The sequence below is a fragment of the Buceros rhinoceros genome, unplaced genomic scaffold (genome assembly GCF_000710305.1).
Source record: "Buceros rhinoceros silvestris isolate BGI_N320 unplaced genomic scaffold, ASM71030v1 scaffold2373, whole genome shotgun sequence".
Taxonomy (NCBI): domain Eukaryota; kingdom Metazoa; phylum Chordata; class Aves; order Bucerotiformes; family Bucerotidae; genus Buceros; species Buceros rhinoceros.
Window position 1 is genome coordinate 55,788 of NW_010405214.1, and position 13,852 is coordinate 69,639.

The 13,852-nt window shown below is 48.0% G+C and overlaps 1 protein-coding gene across 1 annotated transcript in view; it reads left to right on the forward strand.

Moving 5' to 3' along the window:
* ADCK1 (aarF domain containing kinase 1) overlaps nucleotides 1-13,622 on the forward strand; it is a gene marked incomplete at its 5' end in the record, with an annotated part of 56,288 nt that extends 42,666 nt beyond the window's left edge. Inside the window, 4 exons of the mRNA XM_010133629.1 lie at nucleotides 7,255-7,404; nucleotides 7,654-7,851; nucleotides 11,716-11,909; nucleotides 13,355-13,622. Of these exons, the coding sequence (XP_010131931.1) occupies nucleotides 7,255-7,404; nucleotides 7,654-7,851; nucleotides 11,716-11,909; nucleotides 13,355-13,526 (714 nt within the window). The remainder of the gene's footprint in view (nucleotides 1-7,254; nucleotides 7,405-7,653; nucleotides 7,852-11,715; nucleotides 11,910-13,354) is intronic.
* Nucleotides 13,623-13,852: the final 230 nt, after the last annotated feature.

Consider the following 13,852-nt stretch of genomic DNA (forward strand, 5'->3'; position numbering starts at 1 on the left):
TTTACCTGAAATCTTAACAGTATCTCTGATCTGCTGCATGGGTCCTCGCTGTCTCTCATTGTGGATGCTCTGCCTGTCTCCGCTGAGGCTGCTGGACCAGCAGGCTGTGGGAACTGTGGAGATTACAGATGCACTCGTGGCACGTGCTGCTTTGCCTCCAACTACCCAGCCAGCTCAGATAGCCAAGCGGAGAGTTCCCCATGACTGCCCTGGCTTGGACTTGTCTCAGGGAAAGGAAACGTTGACATGTACTTCAGCTCACTAAGAGCCTGGTCATGAGCTGTGGATGATTCAGAAGGCAGGGAAGTGTTTTGTCCGGCTGAGGAGTGAAAGCAAACAGCTAAGGTACTTAAGATGAGCTATTGTGCGCAATTATTGCCATCTGTCACCCCATCCTACTGTGGCTTTTTTGCTTCCTTCTGTTACTAAATGGGTTCTGCTCTGGAACGGTATCTCTTAGCTCGATAAAGAGCCCAGCTACTTTCTCATGGCTGACAGCTTTGCAACTTGAAATATGCTTTCAGTGTGGGATTTACCCTTCTGCCAAGAGTCAGGAGCTGCTGCCCTGTCGCTGCTAAAGTTGAAGTGGGATTTCCCAGGGTGGGGTCCCTTTGTCAGCACAAGTGTGGAAACCCCTCACGTCTCAAGTATTTGTGCTTGTAACACTCAAGTACTAGATGAAATGGAAAATGGAGAGGAACACTATTTCTGGGGAAAGGAATTATTCTTGCTCTCTGCACCTGCTGATTTAGGCTGGGGAGAGGTTTCTTTGCAGATTCTCCTATATTTCCTCTTGTCTAAAGCTGAATGAAAATTCACAAGGCACTGGTAAGCAAGGATAGTGACCTCCAGGATTTCCAGCTTTGGAACTGTGCAAAGATACCAGCTGAAAGAGTTAAACTACATGCAAACCCATTTCTTACTGAATGTCAGCCTCAAGCATCACTGTCAATCAATTGCTCAGGTCTCAGCAAGATGCATTACATTAAATCCAAGGAAATATGACTACATTTAAAGCCAAGGGAAAATGATCCCCATGGTCCTTTGGGGTCTGACAGAGACGCAAGGGACAATTAAGTATCAGTGACTGGTCTTCTCTAGCTGTGTCCTTTTGAGAACCTGTAGAAACTTACTAAGTTAGTCCCTCTCTTCCCACTTAAATGCCGTGGAAGATGGGGCATTGAGCAGGAAAATAATTTCCTTAGTCCCCAACAGAGAGTACTGGGCATGCTAGGAGTACACTTCAGGAGTCCTAAAAACTATTTCTGTGGCTTAATGACATCACGTGTCCAGACATCACCTTGCTGTGATGCTAGATCAGTGCATAGTGATAGTACTGCATTACAGAGCACTGTGTTTTGATCCTCACAACGGGATCACAGGGGACAAGTGTGAAATAGGATCTCCTGTGTGTGATCATCCTAATCTGCTATGCACAAGAGCCATGTCAGAGAAGAGACACAGGGCAGGCTCCACATTGTGGCTATTCTCAATCTGCGCCCCTTGCTAATTTGACACCAGTTTAATTGGGCAGGATTGCCCTAGCAGGATTAAGCAAACCCTTAGATGATGGCTGTAATAACAACAATGAAAGAGAGCAAAAACCCTATATGCTCTTCAATCCAATTAACCTTCGATTAAGGTTCCAAAATCAATGCTATTATTTTGGCCTGAGGAGGTAGTATTGAGCCCTGAGAAATGAGCTGCACAATGACCTTTACTTTTAATGAGATCAGTAAAAGTTAGTGTCGCCACCTCTTAAAATAATTGGCAAATATTACACCCAAATTAAGGCTGGAGACTAGTATCTGCTCCTGATCTAAAGAGACAGTCATAGATGGAGGTGGGACAGGAAGAGATGATGCCCTATCAGGCAGTTTCAACTAGGACTTACCAGGGGCAGACGGTGAGATCAGCTCTACAGGACCACGTCACAGGATTTCTTCTTCACCTTTCTTTTTCATGTTAGTTGGAGGCATGGAGCTGGGACCGCTCCAGCTCGCTCACAAGGTCAGGAATGTATCAGAGGCTTTCTGTGGGTAGTTGGTTTGCTATGTTGCAGCTACCCATGAACATGATATACGTGCATCTTTGTACTGTAGGAGTATTCATAAGCCCAAATTTGCATGGATTCTTTCTGAGAGGTTTCTTGGTAACTGGTGTGTATTGGTGTTTGTAAAGACACTAATTTGTGATGGACTTCCCAGTGTTTTGTTACTGTCAGGTTGTTCTGTGACTTGGGTGTGCTGATTTGTTAACAGGAGAGTTGCAAACGGGGGCTGGTTTGTGCCCAGGAGTTTGCTGCTATGGGGCTGTAAGCAAGGGAATATAATATGGGGTCATCAAGAGATCATGGATCATGCAAGGGTAACATGTTCTCTAGGCTTTCAAAAATGATGGCAGCAACAGTTCGCAGCTGTGTACGTGTACAAGAAAAAATACATCACTGCTGCTACCTATACTAGAGCTTGGAATCCTCTGAATTACACGACAGAAATGCAGTAGTGCACTTGGGAAAATATTTACTACACTGAATATGAGTCAATTAACTAGAAAATGTGGGGATTATTAGGAAAATTAGAAAGTAGATAAGAAACTACCTAAGGTAAGGTAGAGGCAATGGTGAAGAGAAATTACCATGGTAGAGTTTCGTGCCTTTGCTCTTCAAACTGATCTTATTTGGTAAATTCAGCGATGACCTTGACACAGACAGAACTGTGTGAGGGAGGTTGTTGCTGGCACCAGGCTGGGTGGTTCCGTCATCGTAGAGGACCAGAGTAGCAATAGCACTTCGTGGCCTTGAGGACTGAAGGGAGAGAAAGGGATAAAAATGAGCAATACCAATGAGCTTAAAAACTAATAAGAGTTTCTTAAATATTCTAGGAGTTTATCAGAGGGAAGTGACATATTAGAATTAACTTCGGGTTATTAGTTGATCACAGGGTAAGCGTGTGTTTCCAGTGCAGTGAGACTGCGTAAAAGGCAGGCTGACCCTAGGACACACCAGGGAAAGGAGCATCCTGCAGAATTGGGAAGTATTTATGCTGTATTGATGGTAATAATTACCTTACTGGTGAGCACACTGGAGTCGTAAATACTGGGCAGGGAAAGCAGTAGGTAAACTCTAGTTATGTTAGCTAAGGAAATGACTTAAACTGGAGATCATTAAAATTAGGCTGGGATTTAGGGGAAAGGTTCTGACCATGTAAAGAGTGAATTTTGGGGACAGCCTCTGGAGGCCGGCTTTCTGCCTTGTTTCCAGTGAACTAGCCCGGCTGGTAGAGGGGCGATGTGATACCGTCCGATAGCAACCCTTAATGTCTGCACCGCATTCTGCTTTGCTTCTGTATTGGCTTGTAACTCACGTAGGGTATTTTGCGACATACCGCCTCCTTGCCATACTGAGTATGTAAAATGAACTTCATGTGCTTAGTTTGGTGACGAGTTACTCTGAGGCTGGCTGTTACACGTGTGTCTGTATCTCCATTGTTTCTGCCCAGGCTACTGACTCTTCATTTTGTTGACTGTAATCTGCTTATTCCTCTGCTACATTTTTTTCCAAATGAAAACATGGGGCTGAAAATGTGCAGTTTGTCTGACAGCGTCATGGTCACGTCACGTAATGTGGCAATGGCAGGTTGCTATTTGCAATGACTGGTGAGGTCACGGGCTCGCTTGGTGACTATAGTCATCGTGTTCTGCTGTGGCACAAACAAATTCAACTTCTAGGCAACAACGCACCTTTTGGTGACAGGCAAGTGCATGCCTCTGGCCAGAGTCAGTGTCTGGTGTCACCGTGACATGTCAAGCTCAGCGCTGCTTGCTGACTCGCATGGGCTTTTTCTTATGTGTTATGCTAAATTACGCCATTCTTGATCCCAGCCCTTCTCTCTAGTTGTATTTATTGTAGCACATCCAGTGCTGTAAGTGCTTCTGCTTCCTTGCTGTTCAGACCTTCCAACATCAGTCCCTCCCCTGCCATTCCTTCAGAATCTTCAGCTCTCTTAATCTTTTTCCCAAGTAAATTTCTCCTGCACCCAGTTCATGTATTTGCTTTCTCTGAACTCACTCTGTGCAGTCTGCATCTCTCTGTTAATGAGGTGTCTGGAAGTGAATACAGGATTCCAAGGGTGATTATTATTTTTTTACAATCTGCAGCAGAAAAATGCTGGGGGATTCTGGTAATGATAAGGACCTTGTGGTGTTGGATGATAAACAGGGAAAAGAATGATGACCTCTCCGTGTCATAACAAAATGCCTGTGTGTTTACTTTGGTCTTTACTTCTGTAAATCACTGCAACCTTTTGTCTAATTTGTGATGCACCTTCACCCTGAGGTCTTACACAGCCTAAATGCATGCTGAATCCCTCCCTTCTCCTCAGCAGAGGTTATTTATACAGTGGCCTTCTCAGTAAGGGTGGAATAAAGACCCATAGTGATGGGGCACAGTACTGTAGAATTAATGTATATAAAGGTTTCATGTTTTTTCCTAAACTTTTTTTCTGGAAACATGAACTCCTTTTGGCTGAATTATAATGATAGGTCACCATTCACATATTACACTCTTAAGCCCTATTTCTAGAAATACAACCTTCCTTTTTTGTTTTTTTAAAATTTATCGGTATTGGTGCTTTCTACCTTAATTTTTATCCTATTTTAAAGGTATGTCAACAGACAAAAAATACTCAAAAATACTTCAATGTGCAGCACAACTCCATCTGTTACACTGGATTTTTTTTTTTTACAAAAGTAAACCTGTTTATATTCCTATATGGTAAACCCCTGTAAAACCTATCTTCTGCATGCTAGTTTGGTTATACAGAACGAGTTCCTCCTCCTTAAAGCAGCCGTAAAGTCTAGTTTCAGTGAATGAACTACTGCAACACTCCAGGCTGGTTACTGGGGAAGAGATAAATGTAAGCACAGCTGGGAAGGGAGAGAGAATGGGGATCGTGCAGTGAAGATTGTCTTGTACCGATGGCCCAGCTTGTGGGTCTGCACCCCAGAGGGCTGTGACCCCTCTGTTTTCATGGTAAGATGGGAAGATGAATCCCAAGCTTCTTTTGTGTTGCATAATGGGCTGCAAAAGGCTGTGACGGCAGATCTGTTTTGGTAACCTGCCTGCTGACCGGAGGGGAGGCTTTCCCTGCGCTTGCAGCTTACAGCCATACCATAAGATGCTGTTGGGAGAGTGGCATGGGTAACTTGCTGAGGTGTTTTTGTAGGATCCTAGGATATCTGAGATTGGAAGGAATGACAGGAAGTCTCCTATCAAACCTCCTGTTAAGGCAGGGTCAACTGTGAGGTCAGCTTACTCAGGGTGTTATCCAGTCAGGTCTTTAAAACCTCAAAGGATGGAGATTGTGCAACCTCTCTGGGCAACTTGTTCCACTGCTTGACTTTCCCAACCTGTGCCATTGCTGCAGCACAGGAGAGTCTGTTCTCTTTGAAACAGCCCGCACGCCAGTGCCCCTAATTAATAGCTTTCCAGGCTTTAGTCAGGACCACCCAACAGGTTTGCAGAACTGCTGTGTCTGGATTTGCGTCTAATGGGTATGAGACATCACATTGTGCCCCAGATAGTCGCCAAGTCCTCATCTTCAATGTTTCTGTGCTCTGCAGGTCCCTGGAGGGCAAACAGCTGAGGCAGAGGGCAGAATGGGGTTCGCTCAGTGTGTGCACAGATGTCGTGGTTGATGCTATGACTAGTCACGTTGTCCAAGTTCATTTCTCCTGCTGTGCAGGTCCCTGGGAGACCGTGTGAATGTGTGACTGGCTTACAACAGACTATCTGGCACATCCTTGAACTGTCAGCAAGTGCTACTCACCTCTTCTAGGAGGTCACAGCACCTGGTACTTTGGTCCTATCAAATTTTAGAGCTTTTTGATCTAGGAGACCTTTAAGGGTCACTCCCGTGATCTCTGATGGTGATTCAGAAGGGAAGCATCATTCCCCTTAGTCAGTACTTAGAGTAACACCTGTGTGGCATTAGGGGAGCTGCACTACAGGAGACTGCAGGACTGTGCTATGCCACCTGTGTGGTGGCACCTGTGATTTGGCATGGGGCAGCGTTCTCCACAATTCAGCAGTGGCTCCAGGTCCTCTCCAGGGAGAGGGTTGTCCCACCTGGTCCTATGGCTGTCCCAGGTGGTTCCCGTTCTGTCTCCCCATTCGTCGTTTCTTGGGCGTTATTCATAATGAATGCTCTTCTCAGAGGCGGCACGTTTCAGAGGAGGGTGAAGCAAGCCCTTCCCTGGCCCTCTGGATTTCTGCAAGGCGAGCTGTCACTACTATCCCCATTACCTCTTTCACCATCTCTGCTTATGGGGACAGTTGCCTGTTCATTGCTGACACGCTGTGTCTGGGAACATGCTTGGAATCATTTCTAATGATTGTCTTTTAATTGCTTGTTCAGCACTCTGCTGTGGAGCACTGTGCCACTCTGATGGCAGGGAGGGCTGGTGGTGGGATGTCAGGGCGAGGCTGCTGCGTTAGTGCGCGGCAAAGAAGTGATCCCAGGCCCAGGAGATGTTTGTGTGCTCCTAGGAGGTTTTTAACTTTAATAACATCTCTTGGTGATAAGGAGAAGTGGCATGGAGGGACACAACAGTGACAGGATGATTTAAACAGCCTTTCTGTGCTGCTTCACGTTCACAGACATCACAAATCAGATTAGCAGGGTGCTGAGGAAAGGAGGGAGGAAAGTGGGAGACGGTGTGGTATGGTGGAGGGAGGGGAGAGGGAACCCGTGTTCATTCTGGTGAGCAGATGGATTGGTTGAGTCTCCTCCCACACCTTCTCTGCTGGGTCCTGTTGCCATCCATGGATGGAAACACCTGAGTGTTCCTCCAAGCAGTGTCTCACCCATCCCAGCAGCTCTTTCCATGCCTTCCCTGTGAATGCCTGTCTGTCCCTACCTGCTGTCTCACTTTTCTCCTCATTAACAGAAACCCCATTCTTAACCACAGGTACTTTCTCTTTCTTATGCCAGGCAAATGCTCTTAAGTGACCCCTGAGCCCACAGGCACCTTCGTAGTATCCCCTGCATGGATCCTTCCCTGAATGACCTGGGTCACCCCATGGTAGATGCCAGCAGCCACCTTGTTCATTTGTCAGCGTGAGGAGCTGCAAAAGCTCTGCATGGGGACATTACTACCTCCCTGCAGTGCTGGCACATGGCGGGGCTACCTCCCCTCCCTGGCAGGCACCCCACTGTGAATGGCAGCGTCCGACCATCTCCCGTCTCCTCACAGATCTCTCGCAACCTGGGGAAACTCTACAGTGAAATGATCTTTGTGAACGGCTTTGTGCACTGTGACCCGCACCCGGGCAATGTGCTCGTGAAGAAGTGCCCAGCCTCTGGCAAGGCCCACATTATCCTCCTGGACCATGGGCTTTATCAGGTAGGTAGCTCTGGTGGGCTTCCATGGCCTTGTGAGGCTCCCTGTGGGCATCAGGCTGAAATACCACACCGAACTGCACCCTTGCCCCCCTAAGCCCATATGAATATATTTTTCCTATTACTCCCATCACCCTCTGGGATTATTTTCTGGATCTGAAGTGGGGGATAGGGCACAGCCAGGGGACATAAGACTTTCTCTCCCAGTTCTCTGTCCTTCAGGGACTTCTGGGGGCCATGTCTCCTTCCCCAGGTGCTGAGTGAGTCATTCCGCATGGACTACTGCCGCCTTTGGCAGGCCCTCATCAAGGCCGACATGAAGAAGGTGCAGAAGTACAGCCGGCGCCTTGGGGCAGGGGATTTATACCCTCTCTTTGCTTGCATGCTGACTGCCAGATCCTGGGAGTCTGTCAACAGGGGCATTGACCGGTCGCCAGTCTCAGCCAGCGAGGTAGGTCCTGCGTTTCCCTATCACAGAATCATAGAATGTTTTGGGTTGGAAGGGACCTTTCAAGGTCATCAAGTCCAACCCCTCTGCAGTGAACATCAGGGGACATCTTCAGCTAGATCAGGTTGCTCAGAGCTCTGTCCAGCCTGACCTGGAATGTTTCCAGGGATGGAGCATCTGCCACCTCTCTGGGCGACCTGTGACAGTGTCTGACCACCCTCGTTGTAAATAATTTCACAGAATCACAGAATCATGTGCCCTTCCTTCTCCTCAGGTACCTTTTTTTGTTGTACCCACTTGCACCACTGATGTCGCAGTGATGTTAGGCAACCCCTGGCAGTTCTGCAGGGAATTCTGCATTGATAACTGAGCTAGAAAAAGCCAGGACTCCTTCTGCAATGTGTTTTATAGTGGCTGAACTTAATTTCCCAGTTTCACTTGTCATGGGCTGCTTAAATTTTGCGTAATATTTTAATGGTGAAGTGTTCACCAGTTCTGGCAGAGGAGCTACTTGTAGATCAGCCTTTTCTTAAAAAACTGTTGAATGCAGGGAGGATAGTTTAAGGTAGAGGAGTCATAAAGGCTTAGTGGGAAGACATGAGAAGGATAATGCATTATCACTATTCATGCAAATGACTACCAGCCCTGATACAAACTCCTAAAACCCCTTGGAAATTACCACCCAATCAGAAACCCTATTAACTTGGAGTCAAGGTTACTTAACTGCAGATTCTGTCAACTCAATCACTACAAATCTAGGAAATTGCCACTTACATTCTCCACCCTTTCTTACCCACTCATGCTGGGATCCTTCTCACTCCTCCTCACACTCCTGACACGCACTCACCACCTTAGGAATAGTAGCAGCCACTGCCAACTGTGCTGTTTTTAGAGATGTGATTTCAGCCCATGGGACTAATGTCTGTAGGTAGAAACACGTTGTACCCTATGGTTTGTTTGTATCTTCTTGCATTTGTAGTAGAGAGGATGAAATTCATTTAAGTAGCATTACAATATTGTCCTGTGAAATTATCTTCTAGAAATTCCTTCGGGTCGGCATTTCGTATTGATGGACGTGGCAAAATTTGCTGCACTGGCTTGCCATTATCCGTAGCAATGAGTAGGTCATATGCTTTGGGTAATGGACCCCTCACCCAGTAGTGTGATTGTGTCCTATGTGAGTTAGTTTTCAGAATATATCAGAATATATATATATCAGAAATAATAGTGACTATCAAGCAGGTCTGAGCTTGACCTGGTGAATTCTGGAGCTACCAGCTCCAGAAAAAATTCAGAGGCACCAGAGCGAGGTGGCTGCAGTACAACAAGGCCAGCATTGAATCTGAGCTAATAAGCAATGTTTATCCTAAAGTGGCTTGTGAAGGTTATGCCGGAGGGGTACCCGCAGCTGCATGGTGCCTCTCTGGGCTAATGAACTTTGTCATTGAGTTGAATGGTGTGTGTGGAGCCAGCTCTGTTGTCTTTGCCTAGATGACACAATTAATGCTGAAACTGGATAATCCTGCAGCAGATAATGGGGAGATGAGCAGATTTGCTCTGGCATTAGGAAATGAGCTGCTGCTTGCCCTTAGTTTAGAGGTGAATTTGAAAGATTGTATCAGCCGTAAGAGCCAAGTGCTGTGTAGGCAGGTACCATCAGCACAGCACTTCAAGCAGCATGCTTGAGAATGTGTCGGCATTAGAGTAGGCTGTGAGACAGGGAAGCAACCCTCCTGAAACAAAACCCTGCCGGTAGTGCCACGTCCAGTTTGGGCACTGCGAGTCCAGTAAGGTTTGATGAATCTGACGCGAGTCCAGTAGGAAGCTACAAGCACTAGCGGTCAAGCATATGCAAGTCTGAGCCAGTTAGGGCAGAAAAAGTCTAGAAAAACACAGGTCAAGAAGAGTTGTCGTAGTGATTTTGAGTTCTGTTAAGGACTGCTGCAAACAGGACAAGAAGTAACGGGTTTACCTTCAGCTAAGGAGATTGGGCTTACACATGAGAAAAGCCGGATCTTCTAACGGCAAGGCCAGTGAAATGGTGGTGGTCGGGGGAGGCTTTGGGTCATATCACTCAAGAGAGTTTTAGGAGCACGCTAGCAAGTGTATAAGGATTGCCATAGGTGTAGTTATTCCTGCCTTCAGCCAAGGCTGGGCAGCTGACCGCTCAGAGCGGCTGCGAGCCCCATCTCATCTGATTTTATTCTGCAGCAGCCTCAGTGACTGCAGCCAAGGGGCTTTTCTCAGGTTGTGTGGCATAGCTCATTTCTTCCTCTGCGCACAGGCTTCACCCTTGACAGAAAATGACAGTTCTGATGACAGATCATGTGGTTGTTTTGTGATGTGGACAAGCAGCTGGAGCTAAAAATAAAAAGAAAATAAATAGAAGGAAAATGTATGTATGGAAAATAAAGCAGGCTTTGCAGTGATGCTGGCTAGGGTGAGCGATAAGAGATGATCAGGGAGGAATTCTCTGCCAATGAGTAATGGAGAGAACTAAACATCTTCTTGCTGAAGCTTTGTGTGTTTGGTCAGTGATGGAGGCCGCAAAGATTTATTTGTCGGCAGCAAAGCAACTACAGTGGTGTGTGAGCTGGATATATCTCTCACCATTATGACCAGCACACTCAATCTGTGCAGGTCTGTTCTGTTACAGTGTAAGTCTGAAGTTCACAAAGTGTGAGTGTAGATCCCGTACCATTAAATACAGGCCATCTGTCCCTCATGGCAGAGGAGAGAAGGTTTTAGAGAGTCCCTTTCCCACAAGGGAGCCTCCCTCCTGTAAGAAGTCATTTACTGCTCTCGGCATGTGTCCTACTGGATTCTGGAGATTTCAGATGTTCCAGGGACTTCTATTTGGTTTTGCTGATTTGTGTCATGGCCTCTGTAGGAGGAGGTGGGGACATGGTATGCGTATGGGATCAGCTCCACAACACTGTGCTATATTTACTGGGATATATAGTGGGAAATTTCAGATCTAAAAAGAGGCAGAAGAGTCGGGGCTGGCTGTCTTGCGTGCTGTGGTGGCTCGTGTTTGGAGGGGAGCCCAGCTTCAGTGGTTCAGGCTGTAGGCCATCGGTTATCATCACTGGGTTCTTACTGTGGGCAACATATTTGTTGGAAGCTGGGGAACCAAGGAACATGAAGGATCACCCTGTGTCTGCCTTGGTCTTACACTTTTTCCTTAAGTGTCTGCTACTAGCTGCTGCCAGACAGGTTATGTGTCTAGATAGACCCTTAATCTGAGAGATGACAGGTTTTGGTCTTTTGGGTTAGCATGATGCATAACTGCATTCTCATTTCTGCTGAATTATGTTGAGGACCAAGGACTAAACTAGGCCATGGAAACAGCTTCATCAGTGTAGCATAAAGCCATCAGTGGCATGGGACAGCAAGACGAGGAGCAGCCTGGCTGTCCTTGCAGTATGCCTTCCCCTTCTTGGACAGTTCTGTGCTACCTGCAGCTCTGCCAGCTTTGCAGCTGGGGAGATGAGACTCAGTCGGAAGGCTGCAAGGACAGTAGTGATCCATGCTGCTGTGGGCTGCCTGGGGCCAAGAACTGAGATAGAAACAAGTGCCCTGTTCTTCTGACAGACTGTTAGACCTCCAGTGAAGGCACAGAGCCTCACCTCCCTGAGGGGAAGGTGGGATGTGGCAAGAGTGATCTGTGACTATGCTGTGAGTGCTTGGGACAGCTGGGTGTCTGCAGGAAAGCAGGACGAAGAGCTCTTTAGCTCCTAGCCTAGAGTCACGGTCTGGAAAAACACTGTCTCCTCTTGCCAAATCTCAGCTTCATCTGGACCTGGGTTTCTCATGCCCTCTCAGCTTCTCTTTCCTTTCTCCTTGACATGACCTGGCTGGCTGCAGGATGTGGAGATCCGGTCCAACGCTGCTGCTTACCTACCCCAGATCACCCAGCTCCTCAACAATGTCCCCCGCCAGATGCTGCTGCTGCTGAAGACCAATGACTTGTTAAGGGGGATTGAGTCAGCCCTGCACACGCGGGCCAGTGCCAGCTCCTTCCTCAACATGTCTCGCTGCTGCATCAGAGCTGTTTCCACGTGAGTCTCTTCTTCAGGCACCAAAAGCCAGACATGGGGAAGCAGGACCTGGCTGTCCATGGGGGCCAGAAGCTGGGGACGATCTCAGGGCCAGCAGGAGAGCCAGGACACAGTCCCACAGTAGCTGAGCAAGGCAAGGAGGACAGACCCTGAGATCGTGGTGGTCAGGTCCAAGCAAAAGCCCGTATCATAATGCAATGTCACGGTGACGCAGCAGGTCCAAGGCCAAACCAGAAAGTCAATCTGTAGATCAGGTCCAATGGTTGTCAGGCAGGTCCCTGGTGACAACACAAGGCTGAGGTCAAGCCAAGAGGTCAGTATGTGAGTTGAGGTCCAGGTCAAGGAGCTTCACAGCAGGGTGTGAGCTGGGGACCATTACTCCTCCAGTGTAGGTCAGGCAGGTACTGAAGTGGAGGTCTGAGATTAAGTAGAGCTCCTGGGCCTCTGAGCAAGGGGTTAGGGGAGGTCCCAGACAAGTTGGTGCCATTAAGGCTTAATAGAGCCCCCAGCTCAGGCCCCTGACAAGACCTAACTTGACCTCTTGACCTCTTAGTCTTAGGTGTGGACCTCTCCTCCTAATGAGCATATCTGCTGTGGTCCTACCCCTGCTCAGTTACATGTCTCAGCCTCTCTCTGTGCTGTTCTCATGCCCACCACCCTCTCCAGAGGACAGGACTGTCATCCTGAGGCTGGGGACAGTGATAAAATTGGAGGCCTTAGGGAAAGGGTTTAAGGTTTGGCCCCTCCAAAGGGGGAGCCCATTATAGGTATCACCACTGGGAAGTGTTTGTGGGTTGGAAGGATCTGCAAGTTCACTGCTGCCAGTTTCTGCAGCCTGACTGAGGGGCTAGGGCTGAGCGTGAAGATCAGGCTGATGTTTAAAAGGCAGGAACAAGAGTCATGCTTTCATCTGAGTGTCTTATGGGTTAATACACTTCTGCCTCAGATTCCTCCTCCTTGCAGAAGAAATAACAGTTAGTTCTCTGGCTGATGAGGGACCTACCAAGCCCAGTTAACCTCTGCTTCTAAAGAAAGGTGGAGAATTACTCTTCCTGGAATCAGTGTGTCAGGACTGCTGAACACTTAGGAGTGTGCTGCCCGGAAAGGCTATAGGAGTGTGCGGCTGTCCCCGTTAGCTGAAGGGAAGCTGGGCAGAGGATGCCCAGGGCCCAGGGTCACCTCATGCAGTGGGGAGAGAACCGTGCTCTCGAGGGACCAGGCTGTCCCTTGAGCCATGTCTGTGCTAGGAAGCCAGTGCCTAGCTCCTCAGGAACATTACCTGGAGAAAATCCCTACTGCCAGGGGTCCCCACTGCTGGTGATTCTCCAGATGTGGGACGTTCCCCTCCCCTGGGGAGGGTCAGTTGTACTGAAGATGTAAGACAGGCTGCCTTCCCTCCTGGCTGTGTCCTGCTGGATCTAATGCAGCTGTTTCTCTCATTCTAGGTACCAGAAGAGCAAGAGTCACTCGCTTTACAGGAGGACCCAGATCTCTCTCACAGAAGCCCTGAGCCTGTGGCAGATCGACTTGTATGAACTCTTCCTGTGGCTGAAGGGGTCCCAGCTGGGGAAGTGGGTCATTGCTCTCCTGAGCCGTATGCACCATTCCACATACTGACATGAACCGGTGGGAGAGGCCCTGGTGCTCCCTCCCCCTCCCCGCCCCCTTCTGCTCTCCACAGCACATTTCTGACTGTTTCTTTCTATTCTGTGGGCTATTTTTGGGTCTTGTTCCACATTACACACTGCACTGTCCTTGCCTGTTACAGCATTAGCTTTCTCCGTGGCGCTGAGAGGTGGAGCTGGTACCGGAGCTCTGCTGTTTCATGGTTTGGGAAGAGTTGGTGCAGGATAATGTGTGTCAGGAATGACAGGATATTTTCTTTCCACGTCTGAGCAAGAGAGATTAAACTCAGGTTCCAGCTGCACTGTACTGGAAGCAAA